The 17524-nt window shown below is 37.7% G+C and overlaps 1 protein-coding gene across 3 annotated transcripts in view; it reads right to left on the bottom strand.

Moving 5' to 3' along the window:
• Positions 1–17524, bottom strand: part of GRK3 (G protein-coupled receptor kinase 3) — a 125724-nt gene that overhangs the window by 59407 nt on the left and 48793 nt on the right. For 2 of the 3 annotated variants that reach the window (XM_082641515.1, XM_082641516.1), the window contains exons 3-4: positions 10899–10972; positions 143–244 (exon numbers count right to left, since the gene is read on the bottom strand). In XM_082641515.1, coding sequence (XP_082497641.1) covers positions 143–244; positions 10899–10972 — 176 coding nt within the window. The remainder of the gene's footprint in view (positions 1–142; positions 245–10898; positions 10973–17524) is intronic. The other variant, XM_082641517.1, reaches the window with a different exon arrangement.

The following is a 17524-nucleotide window of genomic DNA, read 5'->3' as shown; positions in this document are numbered from 1 at the left end:
ACAGAAGAAATGGGTTCCATCCTGGATGAATATCATTTAATTTTTAAACCTCTTCCTCCTACTTTAACTTTCATCCTGGAAATGTTTGAAGGCTGTCTCATATTTACCCATATTAAGTAATAAAACAAAAAGAGATACTTACATGTGAACAAGACAGCAGCTCCTTCATGATGTAAGTATCATAAATTTGTCGACTTCTACAAAGGCGATCTTCCTCATTCTCAAGCTTTTCATATTCTTTTATCTGGATGGTTAAAAGTTACCATTGTTAGGTATTGTCTTCCTAGAAACTTACTTTATTGAAGGATATTACTAGTCTTGGCAGAAACCACTTCCACATGAGATCAAGCAAATTACTTGAATCGGCCATTCCACGGGAAACAACTACTTCTAATGTTGAAATAATGAAGTTGGAATAATTTAAATTCAACTTGGAACATACGAATGGATTTTTTCCTATGATGAACCTTGTCGCTTAAATTTAGAAACACAATATTAGGAAACAAATACTGCCATGGTTACAATTATCTTAACGATGCACCAGCCATGGACCATTCATCCTTGCCAAGTCTCCTTTCCAAAGCACAAATAATTTAAATTTGTCCGTAATCCAGTTCTAAGAGTTATGATGGGGCTCGTTCTCACTCAACTACAGTGTTACAAAATTCAGGAGGAAAAAATAATAATAAATTGCTAGGTTTCCTGCAAAGAGATTTTTAGAAATCAACTAAATATTTTGGAAATGCATTAACCATAGATAAAAGCATTGGTTTTTCACACTGGAACCTTCTCTGCACTCTAAAAGTATTAACAGAAAGGTTCCTTCAAATTGTATGTTTTGCCAATAACTTAAGGGAGGTAACCTGACGGGTGTTAAGATAGACCAAATAATAAAATGAGCTTTGGAAATACTGGCTTTATGAGGACATGGCCCCTATTACTCCAACCTCAAAACAGAAGTTCTCAGATCAGAGAAGTATTTTTATTTATTTACAGAAATACATTTAATCTAAGAGACAAGAAGAGAATGAAAACACAAATGAAATATGGAGCTGGTAGGAAGACTGTAGCAAAGATTTTCAATATAATGACTAATAACTACATATAACTTATTTTTGGAAAAACAAATGCTCCCACCAAGGAGACAGTTGTCATACTGACTTTCATAATATCTGAGTGCTCTTTATTCTGCTATGATAAAAAGTGGGGCTGATTACTCCTATGGGAGAGAGCATAAACTGAATAGAAATAACAGTTACCTTTTTTACTGTACAGTCTAACAGTTTTGAAATCAAAACCAGTAAATCCTATGAAAATTTCTGATAATGAAAGGGCACGGTCGGCAGGGAGAGGAATATGTACAATTCTGACGTCCTATACGAAGGCTAACTGGTTCACACACTGAGAAAAATTCTGGGATCATCTTAATTGCCCTTAAATATCATCAGTGAGATGGCTGAAATTCACAAGTCTGTAACTGCCTGGGCTTAGAATGGAGTCTTCTTGGAACAGACCCTAAAATTTAACAAAAAGGCAAGAGGACTAGGGTAGGTTGATACCCCATCCAAGAGGAAAACACTTAAAATTTTTTCTTTCTTTTAAAATTTTTATTGAAATATAGTTGATTTACAATGTTATGTTAGTTTCAGGTATACAACAAAGTGATTCAGTTATATATATACATATATATATATACATACATACACACACACACATATATTCTCTTCCATTATAGGTTATTATAAGATAGTGAATATAGTGCCCTGTGCTATACAGTAGATCCCTGTTGGTTATTTGTTTTATATAGAGTAGTGTGTATATTTTAACCCCAAACTGCTAATTGATCCCTCCCCCCCATCTTTTGGTAACCATAAGTTTGTTTTCTATGTCTATGAGTCTATTTCTGTTTTGTAAATAAGCTCATTTGTATCATTTTTTTAGATTCCACATATAAGTGATATCATATATTTGTCTTTCTCTGTCTGGCTTACTTCACTTACTATGATAATCTCTAGGTCCACCCATGTTGCTGCAAATGGCATTATTTCATTCTTTTGTATGGCTGAGTAATATTCCATTGTGTGTGTGTGTGTGTGTGTGTGTGTGTACACACACACACACACACACACACCACATCTTCTTAATCCATTCATCCGTCAATGGACATTTAGGTTGCTTCCATGTCCTGTCTATTGTAAATAGTGCTGGTATGAATACTGGGGTGCATGTATCTTTCCAAATTATATTTTTCTCCAGAAGGAAAACACTTTTTTAATGAAGAAGCAAGTCAGCAATGTTGGCATAACCAAAGGACCTGGGCTTAGTCATCCAAGGTTAATTCAGGAGAACATGTCTAAAGGTCCAAATACCATGCCAGATGCAAGTACGGTAGCTGCAAGGAAACAGAAGCCAGACACAGAAATCTGAGGCAGAGTCAGAGAATAAACAAAGGACTCTAGTTTGGTAGATGTCTTTTGATGTTTTGTTTTAGTAAGGTCCAGAAATTAATGCCAGGATGCTAGGATAGAACAGGTGGACTGTTAGTGAACCAAGGGCAAACGTTTCTGCCTAAACATACAAACTCTAGGAAAACTAAACCTTCATGGAATCATTATCCTTGAAAACAAGTGTAATGAAACCAAAGTCTATGTTCTGGGGACCTATAAAGCAAGCTGACACCTGGTTAAGCAAATGCTGATTCTATGGGAGTTTTCTATGAACCGTAATAATCTGACAATACAGAAAATTCTAGTTTCTTGCACAAATGATGCTCTGAACCACAATTCTGGCTTTAGTAAGTGCCTCGTATCTCATAAACTCCAATTTGAACAACAGAAAAGGTTAATTCTTAGTAGGCAAAGAAACAGCCTAAAGCATCCCTGGCTGTAATTCACTTTCTATTATCAGTTAAGACCACTAATTAAAGAACATGCAGTCAAGTATCAATTGGCTCTAGACAGGATGTCCTGGTGTGCAGAGCAAATGCCACCCCTAATTCTGGCAGTCAGGTTGTCCAGAGAACCTGAGCAGGCAGAGGCCCAAGTTCAAGGTGAAAAGTCTCTACTACAGCAGAACAGAAGCTTCGCCATCAGTGATGAACATTCACTAACCATGTAGTCCTCCCTTTCTGCTTTGGTGGTTACAAAGCTCACAGCTGAACATGTAGCCTAAATACGTAGAACCCTAAGAGCAAGCCCTTTTGGTCCACAGCTGTCATGGTCCCCACTTTCTTGCCTCCCGTTTTTCCCACTACCAGTCCCATGAGACGGTCTAGTAAAGTCACTAAGGGCCTCTGCCTTGACCAATCAAGGATCTCTCTTTTTGCCCTTAGCTTCCTGACATCCCAGCAGCATTCAGCTCAGTGGTCCCCTCCTGCCTTCTTGAAGGCTTTCTTCTCTGACTTCTAGGATCTACACTCTGCAGGGGTTCGCCACACTGGCTCCTTTTCTTCAGTTTCCTTTGGTAATTCTTCCTCCTCTGCTATACTCCTAAATACCAGAGTGCCTCAGGCACGGTACTGGGGCACCCCTTTTTCATCTACTATATTCTCCTTAGGTAAAGCTATTCAGTCCCATAGTTTCAAACACCAATTATATTCCAATGACTAAGTGTGGATCTCCAGGACTCACTTCTCACCCAGAGCTCCAGCGTCTAAATATTTAATCACCTACCAGGCATTTCCACATCCTCTCTCCCCTAGCCAATCATGCTCTTCCCCTAGTCTTCTTTATCACAGAAATGATAAAACCATCCTCCCAGCTGCTTAAGCCAAAAAACTGGAATAATCATCATTGATTCTGCTCTTTTGCTCACACCCCTGTCCCCACCACCCCCTACATCCAATTCATCAGCCAGTCATGTTGGCTTTATATTCAAAATGATCACAAACCAGGGCCCTCCTTCAGGTAATAGTGAACTAAACTCTAACAGCAATTCTGGACATATATAAAACCCAACTACACTGGACCACCGGAGAGTGACCAAAAGTACAAAGATAATGGAAAAGGGGCATCAAACAGAAGCTGGAAAGTAAGAGAGGATATTCCTGAAAATGAAGAGCCAGAGCAGAGCTCCAAAATTTTACGTACAAACTCTCAAAATCTCTGGTGGACCCCATAATGACATGTGAGCATGACAGACCCAAAGCAGTCCAGCTAAAGTTAAAAGAACTGAACAAGATTCAGTTGCTACCCACTGTATGAGAAGACAGAGCATCAAGTCTGAGTAAGCCAAATTAACTGCTGAGACAAAAAAAATCAATACCCTTTGGAGAAGCAGAGTTTAGAGTATCTACAATATCAATGAACAAGATATAATCTAAAATTACTCTATGTAGAAACAGAGAAATGTGGCTCATACGCAAGAGAACAGACCATCAGTGAAGACCAATCCAAGATGATTCTGATGGAATTATCAGAAAAGGATTTTAAAGGAGCCGTTATAACTATACTAAAAGATGTACAGAAAATATGCATGTAATGAATAAGAAGATAGGAAATAGCAGCAGAAAAATAATAACTACGAAAAGAACCACATGGAAATCTTATCTGAAAAAAAATTCAATGGATGGACATAATAACAGACTAGAGTTGGCAAAAGAATCAAGGAATTTGAAGACAGCTCCATAAAAATTATCTAATCTGAAGAAAAGAAAGAAAAAAAATTGGGGGGGAGGAATGGAACAGGGAATCAGTGATATCTAGGATAATAACAAAAGATCAAACCTACATATGATTGGAATTCTAGAGAGAGGAAAAAAAAGAGACTGGGGTAGAAATAATGTTTTATAATGGCCCAAATTTTACCAGATTTGGTGAAACATATAAATTGACAGATTCAAGAAACTAAGTGAAAGCCACAAAGGATAAACACAATATCTGAAATTACTCCACTAAAATGCACCTCCTCAGAAGTCAGTCTTTGACCCAGAAATTTAAGGTGGCCACCAAATCACAATACATCACATTCAGTTGTGAGTCTGTTTTGAATCACTGCATAGCAATTACCATTTCCTGATATATTTCCTATTCATTTATTACTGGTTTACTGTCTGTTTCAACAAAAATAGGAGCTCAAAGAGAGCACAGACTTTGTCCATCTTGTTCATCCAAACAATGCTTCCCAGCATTAGTGTTTGATAAATATTGGTTGCATGAGTGAAGAAAAGTCTGTGTAGCAACTTTACCTCTGATCTTATATTTCCTGTTTTCCGTGATTTATTATTAAATCTAGGTGTAATATAAATATTTTTATAAGCTGCGTCTAAATCTAACTGGAACAAGGAAGTGTATAAACCAACACACCGAGCAGTAGCTACGTGTCAGGTGCTGTTCTGGTGTGTTGCATACACACATGACAACCCTAAGGACAGACACTGCTATCACCCTAATTTTTAGATGAGGAAACCCAGATAGAGTGAAGCAAGACTCCTTGCCCAACTTCAGGCAGCTAATCACTAGCAGTGTCCAAATCCAAATCCAGATGGTCTCAGTTTAGAGCTGGAACTCTTTACCACCATGTTACAGCATATACCTAAGCAGCATATTATAGATATTACAGTTCAGAAAGCAACTGTCCATCTGGCATCCCATTTGAGACTCTCAGTCTGTGAAATAGCAGGAGATGATTACTAACCTCATTTCATAGATAAAGTAACAGATGCTCAAATATTAAGTTCCCATTCTATGAGCTCAAGTACAGGACAGTGTCTTGGTTCACACTTGTAAGCTCTGGGTCTGATACAAGGTAGATGCTTCAGGGTTTGCTCAATGACCAGCACCATATCCCACAGCAAGTGAGAGGGCACAGCACAGCTGCACCTAGATCCTAGCTGAGCCCGCTGTCTAGGAGTCAGACAACGGTCAAGTGAAAATACTGATGACACACACACACCAGCAGCAAGCATATATTAAGTATTCCATGGGCATTACAGGCAACAGTGTAAGAATCAGAGAAGCAAAGCAATCACGGAAGACTGGGATGACTGTACAGACAGGCTTTACTGGAGAATACAGAAACTGACCTTGGCCTTAAACGAAGCAAGGCTTTCCACAAGCCGAGAAAGGGAAACAGCATCCTAGGCTGGGGGAAGGACATAAGGAAAGTAATAAAAAGAAGAACTGGGCTCGGTGGGTTCAGGTAATATTGGTTACTGGAAGGTCTACGTGAGAAGGTAGTGAAAGAGAAAGAGGGAAATGTAAGCGATAACTAACGCAGAGATATGTGAGTGTTGGAAGAAGCAATTTGGACTTCAGACCACAGGAAAATGGGTAACCACTAAGAGTCCGGGGACACAGAAAAATGGAAATACAATGGACAACATACACATTGCAAGATATCTGACAACAGAGTTTTCTAGGGATCAGGATCATAAAACTAGAAATTAAAGAATCCACTAGGCTGGTGAAACCAAGGAGTCAGAATTACTGATAACTTCAATCTTGGAGGCTGTACTGACTTACACAACTGCATTTGAAACTCCAAGGTGGATGGTATTGTCAATTAAAGAACACAAAGCAAGTTGCTGAGGAGCCCTGAAGCATTTTCCTCCAAGGGGATAACCTGATAAGCCAGATCCATCACACCAGGCCAGGAGAGAGGAGAGAAGAGCTGTGGAATAAGCCAACGAAGAGGAACTCCGATGTCTAAAGTTCAAATGGAAACACATCAGCAGTAGTCACCACCATACTGGCCAGAAGTGCTTAAGAAATAACTACGTAGGTTGCCCATCTGTTTCATCTACTAAAGGAGATTGCTTTCTCTTTGACAAAGCAGCTGAGTACATGATGAAATTGGAGAGGTGAAGCTTTTAAGAACACAGGAAAGAAAAAAAATTTTTGACACATCAAGCTGTGAGTCTCGTCCAGATAAAATGCTTGATTCAGACTGAAATAATAAAGTCACTTCATACTCAGTGGAAGACTTTTGGATTTAGCTTACTTTTTTTTCACATGATGCTAAATGTGCATCATCATTTGATCATTCTTCCTGGAAATACATTAATATAATTTTTAAAATGTAGAAAAATGTCATTTTCATGTATATTAATAAACCAGGAAAAAAGGGAATATTCTTCCAATTTTCAAAGATACAACGATTACTAATATCAGCCCTAATTATGCCATGCTTTCTTTGGACCATTTCAAATGTTTTAGGGTAAAGACAGATCATGCTAATAATATTAGCATATGTCATTTCTTAAATATATTTCAATTAATATATTCCCTAATTTCAATTTTAATTTCCTCTTTGACCCTTAAATTATTTAGAAGTTATTTGTTTCCAGGCAGCTAAGGATTTCTTACTTAACACTGTTATTAAATTTGAGCTTAAGCCCACTGTGGTCAGAGAACATACTCTGAACAATTTCAATCTTGAAATTTACAGAAAGTTTTCTTTAGGGTGCAGCATATGATCTATTTTGGTAAATGTTTAATACATACTTTAAAGAATGCAAAACTCTGTTTTTGCTGGGTCAGTTAGGGCAAGTTTATTCATCATTTTATTAAGATCTTCTATATCCTTACTAATTTTTTGCCTGTTTGTTCTACAAGTTCTTGAAGTATGTGGGTGTCCCACTGGGGTTGTAGAATTATTTTCTTTTGGATCTTCCTGACAATCTTTGCTTTAAATATTTTAAAGTTCTGTTATTTGTAAGATTCAGATGCTGACTCCTCAGTCATTATGAAATAATCTCTCTTTATCTCAAAGTAGCATTGCCATGTACTTTGTCTGATATTAGTATAGCTATACCAGCTTTGCTTCAGTTAGTGTGTATTATATATCCTCTTCCATCCCTCTGTTTAAAGTATACCATTTCTTTAAAAATTGAATCACTATACTGTACACCTGTAACTTATATAATATTGTACAGCAACTATAGGTTAATCAAAAAATAAAATATCTTAAAATACATAAATAAAGCATCTCACTTGTAAGCAGTATATAACATGGTTTTGGTTATTTATCCAGTCTGACAAACTTAGTCTTTTACTGGGAGTATTTAGGCCATTTATATTAAATGTAATCATCAATATTTATATAGATGAATTTATAGTTACTACCTTACTCTTTATTTTCAATTTGACCTCCTACTTTATGTCCACCTTTTATTCTTTTTTTCTTTTTGGATTAATACAATGTTGTTTTATTCCATATCTCCTCTCTTTTAACATACACATTTTATTCTTTTAAAAGTTACCTTAGAGATTACAATATGCATCCTTTACAAATCAATGCAAATTATTATTTTTACTATCCCTAATAATCCTAGAATCTTAAAATATTTTAACTTTATTAACCCCTCTCTTGCCTTTTGTGCTACTCTCATACATTTTCGTTTTTTTTTTTTTTTTTTTTTTTTTTGCAGTATGTGGGCCTCTCACTGTTGTGGCCTCTCCCGTTGCGGAGCACAGGCTCCAGACGCGCAGGCTCAGCGGCCATGGCTCACGGACCCAGCCGCTCCGCGGCATGTGGGATCTTCCCGGACCAGGGCACGAACCCGTGTCCCCTGCATCGGCAGGCAGACTCTCAACCACTGCGCCACCAGGGAAGCCCACATTTTAGTTTTATACACACTTTAAACTCTAAAAATATATTATAGTTTTGTATGGTCAACATTCATATATTTCACATACATATTTACTCTTTATGATGTCTTTCATTCCTTCCTGCATTCCCATCTGGGGTAATTTCCCTTCTGCTTACAGTAGCTCCCTTTAGTATTTATAGTAATGGAGTTTCACTACTGACAAATTCTCTTGGTTTTTGTCTGAAAATATCTTTATTTCACCTTCATTTTTGAAGGAAGTTTTGGCTGAGGAAAGAATTCTAGGTTGGCAGCTTTTTTCTCTCATTACTTTAAATATGCCCATTTCATTGTCTGTCTTTCTTTTTTCTTAATCATTTATTTTAATATGTCACAGACATTTTGTTCATATTACTGCCCCTTTAAAAATGAGGTGTCTTTTTCTAACCTCTGGTTGCTTTTAAAATTTTCTCTCTGTCACAGGTTTCCACAGTCTTATATTGATGTGCAAAGATACGTTTCCTCTGTACTCATCCTGCGTGGGGTGTTCTAAGTTTTTTGAATCTGTAAGCTGCTGACTTTCATCATTTTGTAATATTCTTAGTATTATATCTTCAAATACTGCTTCTGTCCCATTCTCTCTCTTCCTTTCTGGGAGTCCAACTTTACATGTGTTAGACCTTTTAGGTATGCCTCACGTGTCTCAATTGCCCTTATTTCTTTTTTATATTCTTTTTTCCCTGTATTTCAGTTTGAGATGACCTACTGACCTGCTTCCCTATTCATTAACCCTGTCTCGCATTGTGACAATCTGCTATTGGTTCTAACCACTAGGTTCTAATTTCAAATACTTTATGTTCTAGAATATCTGTTTGGTTTTCCACAATACCTTCAAATTATGCTGAAACTCTCTATTCCTCCATCTAATTATTTTGTCCATCTTTTCCTCTATTGTCTGGAACATATTATTTACAGTTATTTTTAGGTACTTGTCAACTAACTCCAATATCTGATTCATCTATGGGTCTGCTTCTATTGCCTTGTTTATAAGTCATGTGATCTTGCTTCTTAGGTGGAAAATCATTTTTTACTGTATGGTGAAGATTGGAGAGTCTCTATATATTGTTATTTTCTACCTGCAAAAGAGACAGAGGGCTCCCCTTATTCTCTGCTGCACAGGTAGGGAGGGAGTTCATCACCCAACAGGGGATTGGGCTGGGCTGGTCTGGTCTGCCATTTGTATAGGACTCAGTCTGCCTCTGGTTGGTCCCTGTTCCTAAGGCCTGGCTCTCTATGGAGTTCAATGAGACCTCTGTCTCCTCAGCACTGGATTCAGTTCTGCCCTTAAGAAGTCTTCAGGATAGGTCTTTGGCCCCCGGCCCACTCAAGCTTCAAAACTTGGCATGTGTCTTGAGCAGGGGACTCATCATGTTTTGGGGGCTCCTCCAGTTTCATCTTTTTTTTTTAAATATGTTTGATGTTATAATTTTTTATTGTTTTTTGTGGGGTGGGGGGGTGAGGGTTTGTCTGCACCGCACAGCTATGGGATCCTAGTTCCCTGACCAGGGACTGAACCCAGGCCCTTGGCAGTGAGAGTGCGGCGTCCTAACCACTGGACCACCAAGGAATTCCCAACTTCATCTGTTTTTTACTCCAGATCCAGAAACCTCTTCTGGTTTTTCTGTCTCCCAGAAGCAGCCTCCTGCCAGGGGCCAAAGCTGGATTCTCATCTACCCACCACACCTGGACCAGCTGTCACCCCAGGTGATAAGTGGTTACGGCTCTTCAGTGGGGTTTTCATCTCTTGCCTGTTCTGTTTTCGGATTCCTGCCACAACAGGTGTACATTTCAATACCGTTTAATACCACAAGGCTGTGGGAGGTTTCAATGTGTCTTCCAGAAGATCTTGGCCTGCCTCTTCAGATCCCCTCCCAATGTCTTGCTGGGAAAACCAGTTGTGTGTTTGAGGCCACTCTTTCCCACCAAGTCTCCAATTTGTCACTCTAGTAATGTGTGACCATAAACCTTTGCTAGTTTCTCTTTCACCCAGTAGCAGCCCCCTGCCTCGCCTTCTGTGTCCAGAATCAGCAAGCTTCTGCAGAAAATAAAATGGCTGGTAATGCTCAGTGCACCTCTGAATGATTCTTCCTACTCTGGAATTTTAGTCCAACTATTCCTCACTGATTCCAGAACACTATAGAGCTTTAAAAATATGATTTTTATAGTTGTTGTCAGCATCTCTAATAAACTATATCTTGTAGTACTAATTACTTTTGACGAATTTCTAAGATATCTAGTAGTCTTAATATTTCCCAAAGTACAGTTTAAATATGCTTTTGAAATAAAAGCATTGATAAAAGTCACTTCTTACCTCTTCATAAAACTTCACCTGAGGTACAGCTTCATTAATTTCATTCAAACAAAAATCTTTAAATAGCAAGAAACCTAAAGAAAAAGAATAAAAAATTTCAGGGTGGGCGATGAATGTAAATTTTATCCCACAAGGTGTTCTCAAATTCATTTGTTTCGACCTCTTCCTCCCCTACCCTTAAAATAAAAAAGGGGGTTTCAAGAGGCTACTTAATGCCTAAAAGGAAATAATCCAGGTAAAGTAAGAGAATCACACACCTGGTTCCTTGCTTTGAGGTTCCTTCTCTCTTGGCAGCCCCCCTCCCACTTTTAAAAAATGCAGTTAACAGTGCTAGTGGTTACCACCACTTAGTGCTACTGGTCACCAGAACAAGTGGAAGATTAACCAAAGAAATCAGAGATACAGGTAATACAGAAGTTGGTAAGAGTCACCATGGAGCTAATAAATGCTACGCCCACAGAAACAGAATTAAAACTCCCTTAAGAAAAAAAAAAAAAAAAACTTTCCTAACCTTTCTAGCCTTTTCTCTCACCACTTATCAGCTCAAGTCCCTCCAAGTCCCTACCAAATACCTCGTGCCAGAGCACATCACCCATTCCCAGATGGTGCTTTTCTGCTTCACAACTCCACGCCTCATCTTCAAGCAATCAGTACCTTCTGCCGGGATACCACCCCCATTGCAGAGTGCCTGCTACACAGTGGGAGGCCAATAAATATGTGTTGAAAGAATGTTTGTTTGCATGGCCCTTCCAACATGCCTCTGCCAAAGTGCTCACCCAGGTTAATTATCTGATTTACAAGTCTCCCACCCCAGTACCAAACCCAGTGGCCAGCTCAATGCCTTGCACCTAGTCAAGCCTCAGTGAATGAATGAAGCTGGAGAGGACAAGCTGACACCAGACTGAGGGCAGAGATACTGGAAGATTATGAAAAGTCAAGAGCAATGAGAAGGTCCAAACAATTAAAGGACTGTTAGGAGAGACAGAAGTCACAGGGGAAAAAAAGTGAAGAAAGATTCATAAAAAGTCTAAAATGTTGGGCAAAGGTAGATCAGAACTCCCCAGGCGGGACAGGAAGGAAGCAGCTTTGACAAGATTTTCATTCAAGTTAACGTAAGGGTTATATAACTTGAGCTTGTCTGTTGTTGCCCCATAAATTCTCCTCCATGCTTCCAGGAACATGACCTTTGAAAACGGTAAATGTTTGTTCAGTGGAACTAGAAGAAAGGTATTTGGACTGCTTGGTTAAATTGGCAAGACCAGACTAACAGGGGCTGGGTGCACAGCTCCAGCAGTACAACGGCCGTGCTCATATTGTCAAGGAACTGCAGCAAGGCCAACATATGGAGGGAGCAGGGAATGCAGGAAGCAGATGAGTAGGAAGAGCTGAAGATGTGAATCTCTACCGATCTGCATGTTAATATTTTTATTTTACATAAGAGAGAGGTTGACTTTTTGTTCTCATCCATTTCAAAGTAATTTCCAATTTCCCTTGTCATTTCTTCTTTGGCTTATGAGTCATTCAGGAATGTGTAGTTTAATTTCCAGATATTTGGGGGGATTTTTTTCAGGTATTTTTGGGATATTGATTTCTGTTTAATTCTGTTGTGGTCAGAGAACACATTCAGTAGGACTTCCAATGCTTTTAAATGTACTGAAACTTGGTTTTGGCCCCAAACTTGGTCCCTCTAGGTGAATGTTTCAAGGGTACTTGGAAAAAAAAAAAAAAGAAAAACAGTATATAGGGTGGAGTGTTTCATTAAATAAAGTAGAAGGGCAATTAGGCCAAGTTGGGTGATAGGGTTGTCCGGGTGCTCTAAATCTTACTGAATGTCTATTTATTCTCTCCATTATCGGTGGAGGACTGTTGAAATCTCCACTTGTAAACTGGAAGGGAGGGGAAAGGAGGAAGGAGGAGGATGAAGAAAGGGAGTTGAATGAATAAACATCCAACTTCTTTGGATGTTTACCTACTTCTTTAATGCAATTTTACCTACTTCTTTAATGCAATTTTACCTACTTCTTTAATGCAATTTCCATCATCAATGTGTAAGATAAGCCAAAGAATTATTTGGAACATCATATAGGGGGAAAAAAACAGTATTTTCCTCGTGTCTGTACATAAACTGAAGCATTACTTTCTATCACAGCAGCTGTTAAAATGGAGCAGTCAGAAAAAAGATATTTTGCCTTTTGGATACATCCTAGATCATTGTGTTCCAGGCCGAATGCAATTTACCTTCATTAGACTTAAATTACATTAAAAAAAAAAAAAAAAGCATTACTCAGATTAGAACAAAAGCTAAAGGGCAAAAATAAGGAAATAATTTGCCTAACTGGTTCACTTCATCCGTGCGATTTCTCCAGATTTCAAAGAATAAAAAGTAGTGACCCAACACCTGCTTACTAGGTAACTGTGGAATGTGTTTACCCTTGTTTCTATATTTGAACCACTGCAAACTGCCTGAATACTGATTAACTTCCGAGTGTATGTAACATCCAGGAAAGGCAAACTATCCCAATTTGCCACTAAAATATTTTACAAAAATTAGTAGAAAGTATTGTGTTATCTTTTATAAAAGATCAACTAAGAACTTTTGAAAGCATTAAATATACGTGGTTTCTATGGGAAATTGAAATATAACCACCTAAAAAATTTAAAAGAGGGAAAGAAAAATATGAAAAAAATCTTGTAAGAAATAATACCTGTCCTAGGTTTTACCAAGGAGATTCAAACACCGGGACGGAGGATAGACTGCATAACTGCTAGAAGTTCCTACCAAAATCTACTCATTTGACAAAGCATTTACTGAGTGTCTACTAAGAGTCACCATGCTATATGTTGGTGAAGACAGAGGTTTTCCTATAAGAGTCTTATGGGTTTGTGTAAGGGGCAGACAACAAAGTAGTAAACAAATGAAATAACTGTAATTTATGGGAAATGATATAAAGGAATTAAATATGATGCTGAGATCAATGATAAAACAGAATGTCAGTAAGACCTCTCTGAGCTGTAGGATAAACAAAGTACAAAGCATTTCAGACTAGAAAAGGCCAGAATGCCTAATCTCACACCTTCTATTCAATATTGTGAGGTCTTAGCCAGTGCAATAAGAAAAGGAAATAAAACTTACTAAAATTGAAAAGGAAGAGTCAAAACTAATTTTATTCCTAGACAACGTGATTAACTATATAACAAATCCTATCTACAAAATAACTACTAGAATGTATAAGTGAATTTAGGAAGATCCATAAATGACCATAAAATACAAGGTCATTAGCTAAAAGAATCAATGACATTAGATACACTCACATCACACAGTTTTAAGATGGAATTTTGAAACAAGTCCATTTGCAATAACATCAAAAAAGAACCAATACTTAAGAATAAATAAATAAGAGATATACAAGGCCACTAAGTGGAAAACTATATAATATGACTGAAAGATGTTAAAGAAGATCTAAATAAATGGAAAGATATAGTCAGTTCATGGATTGGAAGACTCAGTATTGCAGATGTTAATTCTCCCCAAATTGATCTATGGAGTCAATGCAATCCTAATAATAATCCCCATCGGCTTTTTAAAGAAACTGACAAGCTGATTCTAAAATGTATATGGAAATGCGAAAAACCTGGAATACCCAAAACATCTTGAGAAAGAAGCAAAAGGTTCAAGGACTTACACTGCTTAATTTCAAGACTCATTATACAGCCATGGTAATCAACACAGTGTGGTACTGGCATAAGACTAAATCCATGAAACAGAATAGAGGATCCAGAAATACACTTATATGTGCTCAACTTATTTTCTACAAAGATAGCAAAGCAATTTATTAGGAAAAGGAAGTCTTTTCAACAAATGGTGCTAGAAAAAACTTATATCCAAATGGGAAAAGAAAAAAAGTAAGAAACAAATCTGAAAAAGGCCTATATCCCATTTATGTATACATTAAAAGAAAAAAAAAAAACCTCTTACGAATCAATTTTTAAAAGGAAACAACCCAATAAAAGAATGGGCAAAAAATGTGAACACTTCACAAAGGAAGAAATATGACTAGCCAATAAGCACATTAAAAGGGCTCAATACTGTTGGTCATCATGCAAATATAAATTAAATCACTTTGAGATACCACTTCATAACCACTAGAAGGGCAGAGTTCAGAAGACTGACAATATCAAATTTTGGCAACCAGAAGCTTCGTTCGCTGAGAAGCATATATAATGCTTTGGACTCCTTGTGCCTCTGAATCAACAGGCAAAGAGGGGAATTACTGTGCTGGCTGGGATGACTGATGGGCTGTGACTCCACAATGGAGGGAAGGGGAAAGAAGGAAGAAGGGAGGAGAAGAATAAAGGGAAGAAGGGGAAGCTCTTCCTTAGCATCAAATACCAACCAAAAACTATAGAAGGAATGATGGAGTTAGAAAATCAATAGGTGGGGCTTCCCTGGTGGCACAGTGGTTGGGAGTCCGCCTGCCGATGCAGGGGACACAGGTTCGTGCCCCGGTCCAGGAAGATCCCACATGCCGCGGAGCGGCTGGGCCCGTGAGCCATGGCCGCTGAGCCTGTGCGTCCGGAGCCTGTGCTCCACAACGGGAGAGAGGCCACAACAGTGAGAGGCCTGCGTACCACAAAAAAAAAAAAAAAAAAAAAAAAAATCAATAGGTGCCAAAACCAGGGGGCAAAAGTTTGATAAGGAACAAAATATTTACACAGTCTCAAAAGTAATTTCCCATAAATTACTTACTACTTACAAAGGGAAAGTAAAGACAGGCCACAGATTTGGAGAAAATATTTGCAATATACATATCTGATAGAGAACCTGTATCCAAAGTACACAAAGAATTCTCAAACTCAATGATGAGAATATAAACAATCCAGTATTTTTAAAAATTGAGCAGAAGATTTGAATACTTTCACCAAAGATGATATATAAATGTAAAATAAGCACATGAAATGATGTCCAACATTGTTAATCAATAGGAAAATGCAAATTAAAAACACAGTGAGATATCACTATATACTTTTTAGAATAGCCAAAAAAGAGAGAGAGAGAGAGAGAGACAATGCCATTGCTGACGAGGAGAGGATGTGGAGTAACTGGAACTCTCATAGACTGCTAGTAGGAATGCAGACTCATTGGAAAACATTTCTTTAAAGTTAAAATATCCATTTGCCATTCAACCCAAATAATCACACTCCTACGTATTTACCCAATAGGAATGAAACTTGATATTCACACAAAAATCTGAACACAGATATTTGTAGTAGCTTCATATATAATATCAAAAAACTGGGTATAACCCAAATGTTCTTCAATTGATGACTAGGTAAACTGTGATGTATCCACACAATGGAACACTACTCAACAAGACAAAGGCATGAACCACTGATACATCCACTATAAGTGAATCTCCAATGCACTGTGCTAAGTGAAAGAAACCAGACCCAAAGGCTACATGCTCAATGAGTCCACTTATGTGTCATTCTGGAAAAGGAGGAACCACAGGAACAACTAGATCAGTGGTTGCCGGGGGTTGGGGTGGGGTGTGGCGGTCAACCATAAAGGGCACTAGAACATTTGTGGAGGTGATGAATTACTCTGTATCTTGACTTTGGTAGTCATTATACAACTTTATGAATTTGTCAAAACTCACAGAATTGTACATTGTAGATGGTGAGTTTTACTTAAATTATACCTCAATAAACCTGACTCTTCCTGCCACCCCACCAAAAAAAAAAAAAAACTGGTGCTAAAGAAGAAAGAAAAATAAGACTGGGTACATACAACTAAGCCAGGGACAAGGCTCAAAAGATGTTCCTGAATAGAGGCTTTAAGTCGATCACAAATTGGGATCTAAGATTTCCAGAAGCTAATGCCTGATCACTTACATGGTTGTCAGTCTCTACAGGATGTTTTTCATAAAGCACAAGTTTGTATGGAAGATAAAATCATTCACACACAGAGGCATGGGACTTAAGTAAGTAATTACAAAGGTTCTGGGTAATGCAGAGGCTGGAAACAACTACTCTGACACATTCAGGATACACAATAGTCTTTACAAGTGAAAATAAAGGAAATCGTAAATGATAACTAGAAAAGCAAACTCAAAAATACAGAAAAAAAGCATACAGATGTAAAAATGGAAAACTCCCACAGGGCACCATGCCCCTCCTAAGATGAATAATACTAACTTAAATTCCCACTGAATAATTCTCCCTTTCATTTCTTCCAAGTCCCAAGAGGAATAAATAAATATAAATCAAAATGAATATTTAGCTATTTATTTTTGTCTACTTCATGCAAACCTTAAATATATTTTTTTATTTGACTCTGCTTATCAAACTAGAACTTTCACTTCCTGCCTTAAAACTTTACAGAAGAAAATTAGTAACAAAATGTAGTTGAGGAATATTGTAAATAGGTCTTCTAAATATCCGAATTATCTACCCCACCTCCAATTTAAGTTCAGCACATACGTGCTCAACAAAATATTCTTAGATTAATTAATGAGATCACTCATTTAGATAACGGAGAGATTTGGGGCCCTGAATATTAACAGTCTAGTAGACAAAAGCACAAATGGTAATGAACGTGGCCAAAGAAAAATTCATAGAAGGTTCCA

This window comes from Mesoplodon mirus, assembly GCF_964341445.2.
Source record: "Mesoplodon mirus genome assembly, chromosome: 13".
In the NCBI taxonomy this organism is placed as follows: Eukaryota; Metazoa; Chordata; class Mammalia; order Artiodactyla; family Ziphiidae; genus Mesoplodon; species Mesoplodon mirus.
Note: the sequence above shows the minus strand (reverse complement) of the source record. Positions and strands in the feature narration are given on the sequence as shown.